This window comes from Melanerpes formicivorus, unplaced genomic scaffold (assembly GCF_026170545.1).
Source record: "Melanerpes formicivorus ecotype bairdi unplaced genomic scaffold, bMelFor1.0.p_v2 SCAF_1, whole genome shotgun sequence".
In the NCBI taxonomy this organism is placed as follows: Eukaryota; Metazoa; Chordata; class Aves; order Piciformes; family Picidae; genus Melanerpes; species Melanerpes formicivorus.
In genome coordinates this window covers 25504775-25520788 of record NW_027142353.1, presented here as the reverse complement: position 1 = coordinate 25520788, position 16014 = coordinate 25504775, and the positions used below count along the sequence as shown (strand labels likewise).

The following is a 16014-nucleotide window of genomic DNA, read 5'->3' as shown; positions in this document are numbered from 1 at the left end:
TTTGTGCTTTTTGGCACAGCTATTTCTCAAAATACTGAAGGCTGTGATTCCTGACCTATTAATTTTTGTTTCCTCCTGAGCAGCAAATGTCTGAGTTTGCACCTTCACTTCTCCTCGCTCTAATAAATCCTCATAAATGTGACTGTGAGGGACAATTATAACAACCCAAGACAATGTGCTGCCTCAGGCCTCAAATATGATCATACTGTGCTTCATGTGACATCCAGGCTAATTGGCTTTTCCAGCACTTTCTGCCTCTGCTTCATCCTGAGTCATTCTCCTCCTCCCTGGGAACCTCAATTTAATCAGCATGAGCCCAGGTGTTTTATTGATTAGAAACCAATCGCTTCATCAGTGTTCAGTTCCTAAGTCACTTGTAGCTATGTCATGATAAATCACAGCCATTTGCAAAGATCCAAGCAGAATGCAGTTATCTTTGCAGGCTGGAAAGACCTGTGGGCATGTAAATACCTACCACCAGAAAAGGGAACACGTGAGTCCATTTACGTTCACCCAGGTGAGCCATGCTTTCTTGATGTTTTACCTGAAAAGATAGAATGGGTGATTGTCTATGAATATGAGTAAATATTTGTTCATGTTGCCAAAATAAGAACAGAGGGGTGCATAAGCAGGACAAAGGTTACATGGGAGCGATGCCCAGAGGCCTGAACAAAGAGAAAGTGAGATGCGCATGTGCACTCACACACACACGCCACACATCCTCACTGCACACCTCTTTCCTTGGAGAAGACTGATGGCATGAGGTAACACAGCCTTGCAATGTTTATAAACGTGAGAAACCAGGTTTAAGCCCCATCACTTGGATTGCTGAGAAATCCTCCCATGGAAGAATCAAGGGATGTGCTTCAGTTGCTAAATGGAAGAAGGCTGGGGAGTCAGTAGCCTGGCTTGTGTCCACATCACTTAGTGCTTGATCCCACTAGATTAGCTTTGTCTAGGAATGATCTGAATGGTGCAGGCAGAGCCAAGGGAGCAAACCACTGGCAAGCACTGTGGGCAGTCATCATGCCAGGGTTGCACCTTCCTTGCTGACTCCTGCAGATCCATAGCGAAAACTCAGAGCTGCCTTCTGTAGGAACCATTGGCTGTTCTTGATAAGAACAGTGCAGATTTAAGAGGTTAAACCCAAGGAAGAAGCCAACTGTTATGTTTGAAAAGCTATTACAATGATAGGGGAAAAGAAAAGCTGCAACCTCTGCTATAAACATGTGCTAATTTATTTCATTCAAATGAATAATTTTGAATAAGAGCTAATGTTACATATCCGTATACTGAACTTCTTTCTAAGAGAAAAAAAGAAACAGGAAAAGTAGGCACAAATTGTTTTGTTAACATGATACAATGTATTTAATGGTATTGTTACAGTCCATAATATACCCTAGGGAATTTACAGCTTCAAATTGCAAATATTTAAGACACAATTGCAACACTTGTGTCCTAGCAGATGTAAACTACTCTTCAAATTTTCCAGGTCTCAGACACTGCAAGACTTTTAGTCTCCGAGTACAATCAATGCTTTGTGCCACATTCAAGCACACAACCTACATGAGAGCAGTGCTCTAGTATTTGAGATAGCTGCTAACATTTACATTTTTAAACTCTAAGTAGATTAAGCAAAGATTATTATCACTGCAGCATCAAGCTGCGAACTTGCTTTATATGTTCCTTCCAGCAACAGGGCTAGCTGAGACAGGTAACTGGGTGGGTGGACAACCTGAATTATGAATGTATTAATTTCTGCAGGAAACTGCACTTTGAAACCTAGAAACAAAAGAGATTCAGGGAAATTTTTTCCTAAATCTGGTGGTAAGAGCTGAAAAATAGTCATGCCATTGTATAAATTTTCAAGCCTGTAAGCTGGACAAAGGCTTAGACTGTGACAGTGCAGTTACTTGGAAGAGTTCCAAGGACATAATGCATATGCCTGTTAAACTGAACTTTAATTACAAAAAAAGCTTGTTTGGCTTTAAATATGAACATTATTTGAAGACTGTGTCCCCACTGATACAGCAAAATCATTGCATTTATTGTAAATCAGATCTGAGGCTGCTCAGGACCCAGATTCCACTAGTAAAGCTCGAATGTGTAACTTCACAGTAAGAATATGTCTTACAGTAAAAACATTCTTCAGTTGCTTTCAAGACACCCAGATGTTTGCTGTTTGAGGTACTTGTATGCAATCATAGCCAGATTTTGAAAATGGAAATGAAGTAGAGCCCATTAATGTATAAAACAATCTTCTCCATCCATTTGGCATTTATTTACAGAAAATGTTGAAAATGTCAAGTTATACACACAGACAGAAAGTGTTTTTCTGTCTCAGTATAAATATGTGTGTGGGGGTATGGTTTGTGCGTAAACACATTTCCCCCCCCTGCATTATCAGCAATAAGTCAAGCATATGGGAAATGCTTTTTTAACTGGAAAAAAGCCAGTTCAAAGTGCTGAGTATGACCACATCAGAATTCCAGGGGAGATTTTTCCTCCCAAACTTGATAACCAAAATGTTAAATGCAATAACTCTTCTGCCCATTCAAGTCTAATGCCATATACTGGCATAAACTTGGTGTTATTTTCTGTTAGTTTTGTTTTGTTTTTACTTTGGAGTTAAAAATGTTCATTTGAATTTTATAGTACAGGAGTAGGGATGGCAGATGCAGCAGGAGTAGGGAAGAGGTTTCTGGCAGTAGGTCTGTAGGTAACTCCTCAGCTGAAATGATACCTGAAGGTATCTACCAAGATATGCCAGGCTGCTTTTGAACTTGCTGCCAGTTTTCAGGCATGTTAATTTATACCTGCATAATTCTTATCTGCCACACTTTAAGCCCATCCACATAACAACAGATCTTCTGGTACTAAGATGCATTTTGTCTCTGGCTGATATCTGTGAAGACATGTGAAGCTTGGACAGTTAGCCAGCTTCTGTCAAGGAGCAGGAAGAAGAGCGACCAGTTATTATGGTTCCATTCATTAAAAGCAATTAGTTCCTAAGGAATTAACAAATGCTGCACCCTTTCTTCATATTCGGCTGTGCTTTGGCTAAAGGAAATTACTCTTTCCTGTGGGATGACATGCAACAGGGAGCAGGATGGAGCTGGAAATGTACTTTTACTGAGACCATGCAATCACTTCTAAGCAGTTTGGGATCTCTGGCAGCTCACCTGCTGAGCCCTCTGCAGTTCCTGATTCGTATTTTTGTTTAGGCCACGTGGGTGTCTCTCTGGAGAGAAGGTGTAAAACACAGACTTATGTCTTTGTGAGTCAGGTGTGCAACATGCAGCAAGCCTCATCATGACTAGAGGGAGTTGCTAATTACAGTCATATTTGCCTTTTGGGGAATATTCTTTAATAACAGTTAAGAATATACATGTAAGATGACAGGAAAAGCAAGACTATTTTCCTGGAGGCAAATGCAGCAAGAAATGCTAGAGACTCCCTGTCTCATCTTCTCTCCTGTAGACTGTGAGGCACAAATTTGGCCTGAGGGAATAGGAAAAGATATGCCTGGGACGCTAATACTCAAATACTTCTCCTCCCAGGTGAAGGTCTTTCTTTGTATATAGTCTTTGTGGTTTCTTACCAAGAACAGGAAGAAGCAAGTAAATGAATAAATAAACAAATAAATAAATCCCCAGGCAGAAAACACTTAATTCATGCTGTCCAAAGGAGAAAAAGCATCAATCACAGTAATCAGCTTTTGATAACTTACTCAGAGGAGGAGGATGCACTGCAATGATATTTACAGTACCCATAAGTAAATGGAGTCAATGTAGCAAATGTGCAAACAATGAGGTTACAACAGCTGGTGGTCTAAGTTAAAGGCCACAGCTTTCACTGGATGACCACAGCTGTTAATTACTGAAGCCACAGGATGAAAATAACACAATGCAAAAGATAATTTCCTATCACAGACTTTATGATTTTCAAAATTAATGTTGGAAACAGAAGGAAAACGTGTATTGAAGTATAGAAGTATGTGTTTCTTAATGTTGTAGAGAGGTTTCATAACTGTCATAGATACACTTCAAGGGCACAAAGCTTTACTTTGCAAGAGGGAAAGGCACAACCACTGTCTCAGACATCTTCACTGATTTGATATTTCTATATGCATTTGTCTTCTGGGTTTTTTTAAGAAGCAGTTTGGTTAAGCAGGTCTGAGTTTATGAATGCATTTCCTGAGTAGCTGGCAAATTGGTATCGATCATGAATTGACATCCAACATCTCAACTACTAAGAAGAGCAGAATGTGAGACAAATTGCTTTCACATAAATAGAAGTGAGCAGGTAGTCTGTATTTCATAGGTACCACCAACAAACTCAGTGCTTGCCCCAGGATCCCAGGGTTTATAAAAGGAATTTTGTGAACTGCCTTTTCCACAGATTATTATATTATTTTTTTTTTTCATTAGCTCAGCAAGTAATCTCTGCATGCTCCCAACGCTTCCAGCAAATCCTACTTAACAGAGATAAACATACAATGCTCACTGCAGGGTACCACAGGTTTCTGAGTTCAGCAATGAAGTTCAGTCTGATTCCAGTCTTGTAGAAAAAAAAGAAGAAAAAAAGATGTAGTCTGAGTTTTTCTTTCAGGAGGAAAGAGGGTTCCCTAAGCCCATTGCTGAATGACAACAATAGCAGCACACACTCGGGGAGAGATTAAACTTAGAGAACCATAAGGAAATGAAAACAGAGATGATGAAGAAAACCATTTTGTAGCCTTGGTTACAGTTTGTATTGTTCTGAAAAACTATTGCACAGAACAATATTACATTAGTAGGACAACATGAACTGCAGTTCCCATATCTGTTTTTTATTTCTTTGACCTTGCAAATACACCTTTAGAATTACCTCAGAGAGAGATGTAAAAAGTGTTAAAACGATACAACAACCTCCTTCCTTTTACCTGAAACATCAAAAGGAAGGGAGAGCAGCTCAAGCTACACATAAAACTTTTATTTCCTCTGTGATCTGGCAACCCTGTCAGAAAAAGAATTCATTGCTCAGGCACAGAAGCAAGATTTCTTATAGTGGGACCTGCATTGACAAGAGGGGACATAGAGGATTCTATAATTTGTTAATGGGAGCAGCACACACTGAGGATGTGGGGACAATCAAACTTAGTGAAGAGCTATCTGTCTATTACCGACTCACTTATTTGGACACCACATCTGGAAGCCTGTATTGGAATCTGCTTTATCACCTTACATAAAGAGATGTGTTGGCTCTCATGTAGACAGGCTATCAACTTTCTGAAAAGGTTTTCAGGGAACAAAACAAACAAAAAAAAAGAGCCTACAGTGCAGGAACAAAGAAAAAGAAAGAAAAAAGAAAAGGCTCTTTTCAATACACTTTGCATGTCTGGCATGCACTTCTGCAGAAATGGAGGCACTAAAAAATGTATTTACAAAGGGGATCTTGGAGTCTCCTTGTCTGGCTCCAGGGCACCTGCATCCAGCTGATGCTACCCCTCTGGCTCCCTTGCTACTAGCATAGCTCCAATTAGGCCTCCCTCTAGGCTGATGTTGATCTTATCTGCCAGCACCATCCCTCCAAAATCCAGCTTTGCCAGGCCAGATCTGCCAGAGGATCGCGGTGGTCTCCATCTCCACCCCAAAGTCCTCCAAGGGCATATGGCTGGCAGGCAAACCTCCTTCCTTGCTGTCCCAGTTACCCAAGCCACTTGGGAAGATGACAGGGCAATGAATAAGGAGCAGCCTTTTGGGCAGAGAACTGGTAATTTGTTGATTCCACAACCTGCCATTGCAACTTCAGTAATGCTCCTGCTAGAAAGACTGATACTTTGGTGGAGAAGTGATGTTGTAGGGAAAAGACACTCACAACCTCCTGCCATGGAGGCTGCTGTGGTTGGTGCTGCTTTATACAAACAAGAAAATACTCATTAGAGCAAAAATATAAGCAGGATGTTGTAGCTCCCCAGTCAAAAGACTGCCCTAACCTGTAGGCAAAGACATGATCTCTTTTGTGTTCTATAATTAAAACAAATATATAAATAAATAACCTGGGATGTGTTGTAACACATAACAACAACAACAACAACAACAAATCATTAGAAACCTCCTATTTGTAATGGGGAAGAACATCTTGACTTCTTTTGGCCAATCCCCATGAGGATTCTCCTCAGTGGGAAAGGCTTGCCATCCATCTCTCCAACCTCATTTTTCTAAGGAGATTTACAGGAGGACTTCCCTGTTATTTTTAGCCCCTCCTGCAACATCTGTCATGTTGTTTCTTCTGGTTTTCTGGCTTACTTGTTTGCTTTAGGAGGGTTTGAGCTTTTCTTTCAAGAAACTTTTGCAATAGAGGTGGGTTGGGAGAAGCCTGCTGGAGGTGCATCAGGGCTGCACCCCATTTCTCACTGGAGAGCTCCTGCTCCACTGCCTAGTTGAGCTTGCTAAGCTGACAGCTTGCAGATGCTGGCGGGCAGTCAAGTTTTTCCATGGAAACAGTTGGAAGATGGATGTTAACATCACCACAAAAAACTGCAAATGGCCATGTTAGTCTCCCTAGCCTAATAATTCTAGGGCAAGAACTTATGAACTACAGTACAGTTGTTCATTGTCTACCAGCTTGTCTATCAGCTTGGTGCTTTATCCATCACAGGTACTGAGGAAGTTTCCCCTCCTGCCTGCCACCTGAGAGAGAGGAGATTAGTTTTGGGCATTTTGCTTCCAGGAGTGCGGTAAACATTGCTGGCATGAAAACAACTCATTTTAGATTCGGAAGCTCTCCTTAGTTCCTAAGACAAGTATTACTTTACATTTGGAGCAGAAAATTAAAAGCTTATTAGGAAAATACAAACCACTGAAGCAATGATGATGTTTTTTCTAACGTTTTTTCTCTAGATGACGCCCAATTAATAAGAACAGTCTGAATCTAGGCTTGCATTATGAAGATTGGTAAGTATTCGAGCTCACACTTTCCTTCTATTTCTTGGGGACTGACCCTCTGAGTTGCCAAGTGCCTTCAAATCTCAGAGTATTTGAGAGGCAGAGAATTTTTTAGCACTGTGAGGAGTCTAACATCTTTTTAATACAGTAACAGTTGATGGACAGGACAGAGGTGGAGAAATTTAGAAATACTTTGTAGGAAGAAACTGAGGTGAAATCCTACAGTGACCATCAACAGAATTTATTGAAATTGAAAATAGAATAGAAACTCTAGGGTGACCATCAATAAATAATGCCTGCTCTTAGCTCTGCAGCACATTTGCATTTCTCAGCTAAAAGCCGGAAAATTGTTGGAGAGGTCAACACACAGTTCTGCTTCTTCCATGATTTACACAAAAACATCTGAATTTCCTCATCTTACAGGCACAGTGAATAAGCATCAGGAATGCTGCACAAGGGGCTGCAGTGCAGCACAGTGGTACCTTCAGAGGGTGAATCTGACCCTGAGCAGGTCAGTGCATGGAGGAGGATGCCATCGAGAGGGTCCTGGTCACAAATTTTCTTTCCTTGTACATTATGTGCATTAAGCAACAGTGTAGCACTTTCACTGTGTTTAGCAAATGTAATGAAGTCAGTATTAGGTGGGAGACATTTATACTTTGGTAATTGGTTTTAGATTCCAGAAAAACCTCTTGTTTGTCAACAGGCTTCTGTCTTACAGACAAAGGGATGTGGACATTGCCAACAAATATTAGGTTTTTTATTATTCTACTTTTTACAATACTCTGTTTGAAAGGAATTTATTATTTTTGTAAACTAAGGGCTGGCCACATTTAAAGTCAAAAGTACATCCCAAGCTGCCTGGGCCACCATTGTTGGGGAGAGCAAGAAGAGGAAGCATGGGGAGAGGAAGCTCTCCATTTGGAACAGGGACCACACAGCACGTGGGCATCATGCCAGGGGGGTGGCTGAGGGGAGGAGCAGCTGATGGTCATGGCATGGAACACCCGCGGCAGTAGCCAGGGCCTGTGGGCCCCTGTTCCACAAGCAGAAAGGATGTAGGGTGGTACATGGGAGCAACTGCTCTGTGTGCCACATTCACCCACCCATCTCACGGGCACCAGTTCCCCCAGGTGGAAAGCAAGAGATTGTGGCTTACAGGCCAAAATGCATCTCTCAGTTCAATGCCAGGTGGAAGAATGTGCCTGAGCAACCAAACCTCCCATATCTGTGGATAGTTGCAAGCTACAACCTGCTGGGTCTGCTATTTATGCCAACCACCAGGCGTACAAGTGAGAGGAGAGACAACCACCACCTTGGCTAATAGCTGCCTGTAGAAATTGCATGTTTACAGGCAGGCATGTGTACCCAAACACATCTGTCTATTCCCATGCACTGTAAAGAGAGGATGACTGTCCTTCACATCTCTGTGTCATCCTGGGTGTCTCAAATCTCAGGTAATGTCCCACACAGGATTACAATTAATGTGCCACATAGGATTACAATTAGAAAGTAGGTTGTCTGCCCTCCTAGGGAAGGAGGAAGAAATGGCTTTCTCTGTTGGAGTACTTTCTCTTTTGAGTCAACAATCACAAAATCTCTTCATAATTTCTCTGAGGCCCTCTTTTTTTTAATGACTGTGTTTACATTCCTAATTAAGGAACACATTAAGCATAGTGGTACCTTATCTGATAAGCCCTTAGTAGGCAATGTCAAGCTGAGCCTTTCAAGGGAGCAAGCTAGTTTTAAAAACTGGTTATCCTCTGGGCTGGAAATGTGCAAGGCAAGAGCTTGCCATTAACTTGGGTTAATTACAAAATACCAGAAATGTAATCATGTATTTAAAAATACAGCACAGGTGCTAATGACTTTTTTTCTTTTTTTCTTCCCTTACTCCTTTTTTTTTTCTCTGTGGGAGTTTACAGGCTGTCACTTCACTCCCAGGTAACACCCCCCCATGCTCCACAGGCATTAACCACCTTTTTCTCTCATGTGGTGGGATTGATTAGCATAGAAAGATTGATCCAAGACTGATTGCTTCTAATTTGCAGTTAGCATGGCTTCTTTTGCTGCTGTTTTCTGTGCCTGCTGAAGGAATTAGGCCTGAGAGGTTTATTTTTAATAGGCCTATCAGCTGGTCCAATAAAAGGCATAATTTCTCTCTCCATGCTAATTCTCCAACCTCCACCATGACTATCAAGCACACCCTGAGAAGTCTGAGACACCACCACCAGCAGTGCCACACAAGATCTGACTGAGTTACCATTTGATCTCCTTTCCATGAAGTAGTAACCTTCTGACTGCACTCAGCCACTACAGCACAGATACACCTTCCGGCTTGGTGCACTGAGCCAATTTGCAACTCGCAGCCTGGGGCACTTAAAACCGGTTTTGAGAGACTGGGAGCCTGGCAGGAGTTCAGTAATTGCTCTTCTGACACGACCTATTCATAGCTCTCTGTTTGCTCCTGTTTTACCTTTGGACCTCTCCGGTGTTGCTTATGTGTATTAGCATCAACTGCTCTGCAGAAGTCCAGGCAGTGCATGGCACCTGCTCTGTTTAGGAATTAAAACTTCCTGTTAAGGATAACTTAGAAGCCCAGTATTACCTACCAAGGTCATATTTTATTGCACATCTAATTTGTGAAATGTCTCTATTTCTTCTACGATTTTACAGAAGACAGCCACATTTCTTGTGCAAAACCCACTAACAATACAACTGATGCTATTGCCCCTGGGTGTAGATGGGGAGAGGAGAATATTTTCAGGATTAAAGTGTCACCAGCCAAAACAGTTACAAAAAACAACTCCCCCACCCCTGCAAGCCCCATAGTGAATGGCAGAAGCCACATGAGGCATGCAGCATGGCAAAGCATAGGAAAGATGAATGAATGTAGGTCCAACCAATTGTGAGAGGTATCCCGTAAGGGAGAGGAGCTTGCAGAGGCTGAGCAGATAGGAAGTACCTTGGTAGCCCATACCTTGAGTGGTGTCCAGGGGCTGCTTGCTGAAGGTAACTGATCAAGTCTCCTACCAGGATGGGTGCCCTAGGGCAGGAATGGGTCCATGTCCCATGGATTCTTCTGGCATCTCAGCCTGGATGCCTGAAGCCTGGGAACTGGGGTAAATAGAAACAATTGCACACAGTGCTGTTCACCCTGCAATTGCTAAGGGTCAGGCTTTGCCACTCCTGCTGGTCTGACAGCAAGCTCCCTGGAAAGCATTGGCAGAGGGGGGAAATCAGGCTGGTAAGCTAATGTCCTGGAAGGCAAAACTGAAGGGTGTTCAGAGAATTAAGCTATACTCCTGCTTTTGCTGTGCAAGACAAGACTTTTTCCACACACTACAAGGGTGTTCATGACTGTCTCCCCCTGACCTAGGAAGGCCTGCTGCCTGCTTCTGCCTTGAATACTGCTGCTAAGCCCATCTTATATGATCTCTTCAAATAGACTGTATTTTATATTGGCTTTACATTTCTTCCCTATAGGCCCCTCCATAGACTGCTCATTTGACTGATTCAGAAGCCTTTTATGATGCTGAAACTCGACTATGCTGTAAGCAGAAGAAGATATTTTTCTGTATACACATTTGTTGGCTCATCCCATTCCAGTGACACAAGCACAAGAAAATATGATCTGGCTTCAGAAGCATTACCCTGTCCTGACACAGAGATGATATGGCGGAACGGTGGCATAGCACTGTGAGAAAAATGATGAGGATAACCCCAGAAAAGAATTGAAACAATGGTGAACATGATGGTCTTGCTTTCTACCACCTACATGTTAAAGTTGTGTGCATGTTTTAATCTGAAGTTACTGCTTGATCATAGTATCATAGTATCATAGTATCGTAGTATCATAGTATCATAGTATCAATCAGGGTTGGAAGGGACCACAAGGATCATCTAGTTCCAACCCCCCTGCCATGGACAGGGACACCCCACACTAGATCAGGCTGGCCAGAGCCTCATCCAGCCTGGTCTTAAATACCTCCAGGCACAGGGCCTCAACCACCTCCCTGGACAACCCATTCCAGGGTTTCACCACTCCCATGGTGAAGAACTTCCTCCTCACATCCAGCCTGAATCTCCCCACCTCCAGCTTCATTCCATTCCCCCTAGTCCTATCACTACCTGAGATCCTGAGAAGTCCCTCCCCAGCCTTCCTGTAGGCCCCCTTCAGATACTGGAAGGCCACAATAAGGTCACCTCGGAGCCTTCTCTTCTGCAGACTGTACAGCCCCAACTCCTTCAGTCTGTCTTCATAGGAGAGGTGCTCCAGCCCTCTGATCATCCTCGTGGTCTTTAGACATGAAAAAATAGTGATTGCAATTGTGAACCACACCACAGTTTCTATAATATTGTGTGTTGCTGTAGGAAAAATAAAACAAGAGAGAGACCTCTGGGAACCAATGACAGTCCTAGGAAGCCTGAAAAAAGCAATGAGAGAAGGAAATGCAGCAGTGGAAAAAAAATGTGGTTTAAAGTTACCTCCAGAAATATTTAATCTGTTCAAGTAAACAAAATATTTTCTGGTACAAATCAGAATATGATACATGTTCTTACTGTATGATGAGGGATGTTGCAGTGGATGAGAAACTAGACATGAATCAACAATGTGCACTTGCAGCCCAGAAGGACAGTTGCATCCTGGGCTGCACCAAAAGAAATGTAGCCAGCAGGTCGAGAGGTGTCCCTCTGCTCTCATCTGGTGAGACCTCACCTGGGTACTGTCCAGCTCTGGAGTCTCCAACACAAGAGAGACCTAGACCTGCTGGACTGGGTCCAGAGGAAGGCTAAAAAGATGACTATAGGGCTGGAGCCCCTCTCCTATGAAGACAGGCTGAAAGAATTGGGACTGTTCATCCTGGAGAAGAGAAGGCTCTGGGGACACTTTATAGTTACATTTCAATATCTGAAGCAGACCTACAGGAAGGCTGGGGAAGGACTGTTTTGAAGGGCTTGTAGCAATAGGATGAGGGGCAATGGCGTGAAACTGGAGAAGGGTAAATGTAGGTTGGACATAAGGAAGAAGTTTCTCACAATGAGAGTGGTAAAATGCTGGAACTGGTTGCCCAGGGGTATGGCTGGGGCTCCATCCCTGGATACATTCAAGATCCGACAATGTAGCCCTGGGCAGCCTGATGTAGATGGAGGTGTCCCTGCTGACTGCAGGGGGGGGTTGGACAAGATGAACTTTGAGGGTTGCAATGCAATCTGTGAATCTGTGAATAAATGCAGCTCCTTCTGGCTCCATTAGTAGTTGTGTAACATCTCATCATTCTTGAGAAATTTGCATTTGGCTATACTTTAAAAATGAGAACTTCCTATAGCTCCCCTTAACAATTTTGAAATGTCAAGTGTCATCCAGAAGCAGGCAAAGACCTTCTACTCCCTTTGACTGCAGTACTAGCAGACAAAGGAAGTACTCTGAGACAGCACTATTTAACACTGCATATTTAAAATTGGATGCAAATTATCCTCTCCATAAAATGCATTTGAGCGGATTGAACACTGCCTTACCAATGGTTAACTTGTTCTGCTTTAACACACATCCCATGAGTACCTCATGCCTCTTTAAGCAGCCTACAAGTGAAGGCTTGCAAAGCTCTGTCTCCTAAACCAGACCCCGACTCCACTGGGGGGCAGTGCGTTAGCACATATGTTCTTTCTGCACTCATTTCCTCCTCTGGAGAAAGCAAGCACTCCCAGAGAAATATTTAGCTACCATGATAGGTTTTGCTTAATGGAACAAAAATGCACAGGCATCTATATATGATGAATATCTCTCTTATATGTGCTCAGAGATTACTGACTTGCTAGGTAAACAACCAACACTAACCTGAGAATGCAATGAAGTCCGAGTACAAAGGTAGTGTAAAAGTAAACTATTTATTGGCATCAGGATCAACAGATTCTAAATTAGCTACAAAGCTGGAGGCACTAATGACATGTGAAGTCAGTTTGGAGTTTGTTGTTTTCTTGGGTCTTTTTTTTTTTTCTTTTCTTTTTAATTCTTAGCCCCTCAGGAGATTTAGGATGGTTTGATGTTCATCTGGAGGCTTGTCAAAATTCTATAGAAACTTAATAGCCTGCCAACATGGGTGGTTGCTGCTTGGAGGCATTTTGACATGGCAAAGGTCCTGTCTGCATGCTGCAGACCTGTATCCGTCAAAGGCTGCTTGGAATGACATGAAAACAGGAGCTGTGTGGTGTCAGAACACTGTGTGCAGGATTGCAGGGGTAATGTATGCACATCCCCACTCTCCTGGGGCAGCCAAGCTGTGGGAGGAATCCATTTGGCCCCTTAATTATTCCACGCACTGCCTAAGCATTAAACACCATAAGTTGCTGCCACACCTATATACCAGAGTTCATATACACAGGCTCCATATTCTCTGGTTAGAAGAGAAATGAAGAGTGGTGGGCAGCTGAGGAGGATTAATGAAGCTGAGTGGAAGCAGGAACCAAGAAAACAACCTAAGCATGGAGCTGAAGGAGGCATAGAGGGCTGGCATCCAGATTGGGAGCCCTAGGTTAGGCTTGAGGGTGAGAACTGGAATGGCAAACTGACATAACTGGAAGATAGCAGAGTCAAACACAGACTATGGCTGCCCTTTGGTGGGGTTTTGTGTGCTGGTGACTCCATGGCAAGCTATGGGGACAGTGACCTGGTAGAGCCTGGGTTCATAGTTTCATAGTTTTATTCAGGGTTGGAATGGACCACAAGGATCATCTAGTTCCAACCATGACATGACTCCAGAGTCCTGGCACAGGTCCTCCAGGCTTGGAGGCAAGCACAATGCATTGATCCTCCCAATGTAAGGGAGGGACATGGATTGCCAAGACTTCAGGTAGCAGAACTGGACCTATCCTATGCTGAGTAGTGGGATAGGGAATGGGATGAATCTTAAACCATCCTGTGATGAGGCTTAAGCTTCTACTTGAAGACTCCTTGAAGAAGAGAAGACTGCTGCCCTTTGGCAGAAGACAGCTATTCTGCAGCACCATGCAAAGGGCCTTCAGATGGTGACAAGAATTAGAGTGAAGAAGTAGATGATAGGACAAAACTTCATTAACACACCACCCTGAGTGAAGACCTATAGGTATTCTGGCCTGAACCCAAGAGCTGGATAGTTGAGGAGTACATGCACACAGAGCAGCTACCATAGGTGAAACACAAGACTCACACAACAGCAGAGAAGGCACTTGGGCAAGTAGTGCCCTTCTGAGGGAACCCTTCACCCTGAGCATTACATGAGGAGGAACTGCTCAGCTGAGAGGAGCCTGTTTCTGCGTTAAACTGGGACATGTGCCTGGGGAGAGTGCTGTCTTCAACTCGTTTCCTGTGCTAGGATAAATCCTCTCTCCCTGGGCCTTACTTTGCTCTCTCTGGAGCCCTTATAGTGTTTTTTTGCAGTTGTACAGCTGTACCCCCTGGGCGGAAGTGGGTGCTTCTCTTGTGTTGTTTCAGGTTGTAGAGGAATATAAAATATCTACTCAATATGTGTGCAGGACTGCACCCATGTCTGATGACTGAGCTAGTCCAGGTCACTGCATTTGTCCCTGTGTTGGTACATTTAAACAAGATTTGGAGCAAAGCTGGGCAATGTTAGACTTATTTAGGATTCCTCTAGGCTAGGAAGAGGTAGAACTTGCTGGAAGTTCCTGCTGACTCATCAGTCCCTGAATTTTGGAGCATGTGGAGGATGAGTTTCTCACTGTGTTTTACGGGCTTTGTTTTGTTTTGCTTTGCTTTGTGGCTTGGTTTTGGTGAGGTTTTTTGTTTGGTTGGTTTTTTTCTTTTGTTTTGTTTTCCCAGGGCTGGACATGCCATGGGTGGTTTTATCCAAGAGCTTTGCAGCCAAGAACACAGATTTACTTTGCCACAGGTTGGTGGAACACATATGGACCTTATAAGGAAGAAAAGTTTGAAGCAGGAGGAGAAGGCTGAAGAGGCAGTCAAAGAAATGGCCTTACTAGGTCCCATGCAGCTGATACACTATGGTATGAAGGACAAAGTTGTGTAAGTCAGGGTCTTGAAAGGAGAGATGGGCTTTTGGGAAACACTGCAGAAGGTCCTGACAGAGGAGGTATGTTGCATGTCTGGTTGGTGGTATGCCACTCCACTCAGCTTGTGGGCAGAAGTGCAAGTCAGAAAGTAGAGTTGATAAAAACTAAGATGATTCTAAAAAGATTAAAAATAATTTTTGGTAATTAATGGATAATTCACATTTATCAGGATTAGATGAAAGAAGAATAATAACTTACAGCTGTATATTCAAGTAAAATCAATTGTCAATTCAATTTCTTAGCACCTCATAACTCACCAAAATTGCAACAATAGGAGGCTCAGTTTGGATTACATTTGACTGCAGTTCAGATGATATTGCAAACACTTCTGTCGTTCACATGGACCTTTATTGTAAAACTTGGATCCTAGATGCTTACTGGTTTGGATATTACATCTTCATCTTATTCCTTCATGCAGTTTATTACTAAATATGGGGAAAAAATTTAATTCTCACTATATTTAATTCCTATCACACCTGACAGCTTTCTAGTTGGTGTCTATATGCACAACCTTTGTGGTCAAGTATTTTAACTTCAAAAATAATTTTGCAAGGCCAGCATGGATATTTTTTCCTATAATTCAACTCCCTAGTTTTGAAGGAGTGATTTTGATGACAAGGTAACATTAACAGAATAAAGCTTATATCAAAACAAATCTCAGATCTACTTTAAATTGGTCTAATTAAATCAAGACTTTTTCCATCTTCTCAGCTATACTTTAATTAAATTCTCTGTACCTCTAAGATACACCTAGAACAAAAGCATCAGGTTATGAAGCCATTAGATTTAACAGAGAACTGTATAGTCCTTTGCCAGTTCAGTTTACCAGTACAGTAAAATTCATCTTGTCAGGAAAAAAAAGGTGATTCTGAGATCTATGCTTATACTGACAGTTATCAAATAATTCAGTCATCAGAAAAAAAAAATAAAAAGGGCATCTTGAGGATGAGACCTCAGGAAATTATCTAATCTACCCTTCTGTTTGATGCTAAGACAAAATCATTCTCTGCCAACC

The 16014-nt window shown here is 42.5% G+C and overlaps 1 protein-coding gene across 5 annotated transcripts in view; it reads right to left on the bottom strand.

Moving 5' to 3' along the window:
* The window catches only part of EDAR (ectodysplasin A receptor), a 75191-nt gene that overhangs the window by 28650 nt on the left and 30527 nt on the right, over nt 1-16014 (bottom strand). For 4 of the 5 annotated variants that reach the window (XM_068137442.1, XM_068137434.1, XM_068137420.1 and 1 more), the window contains exon 2: nt 476-544. In XM_068137442.1, coding sequence (XP_067993543.1) covers nt 476-526 — 51 coding nt within the window. In that variant the 5' untranslated portion in view covers nt 527-544. Of the gene's footprint in view, nt 1-475; nt 545-9909; nt 9969-16014 lie in introns of those variants that run through there. The other variant, XM_068137448.1, reaches the window with a different exon arrangement.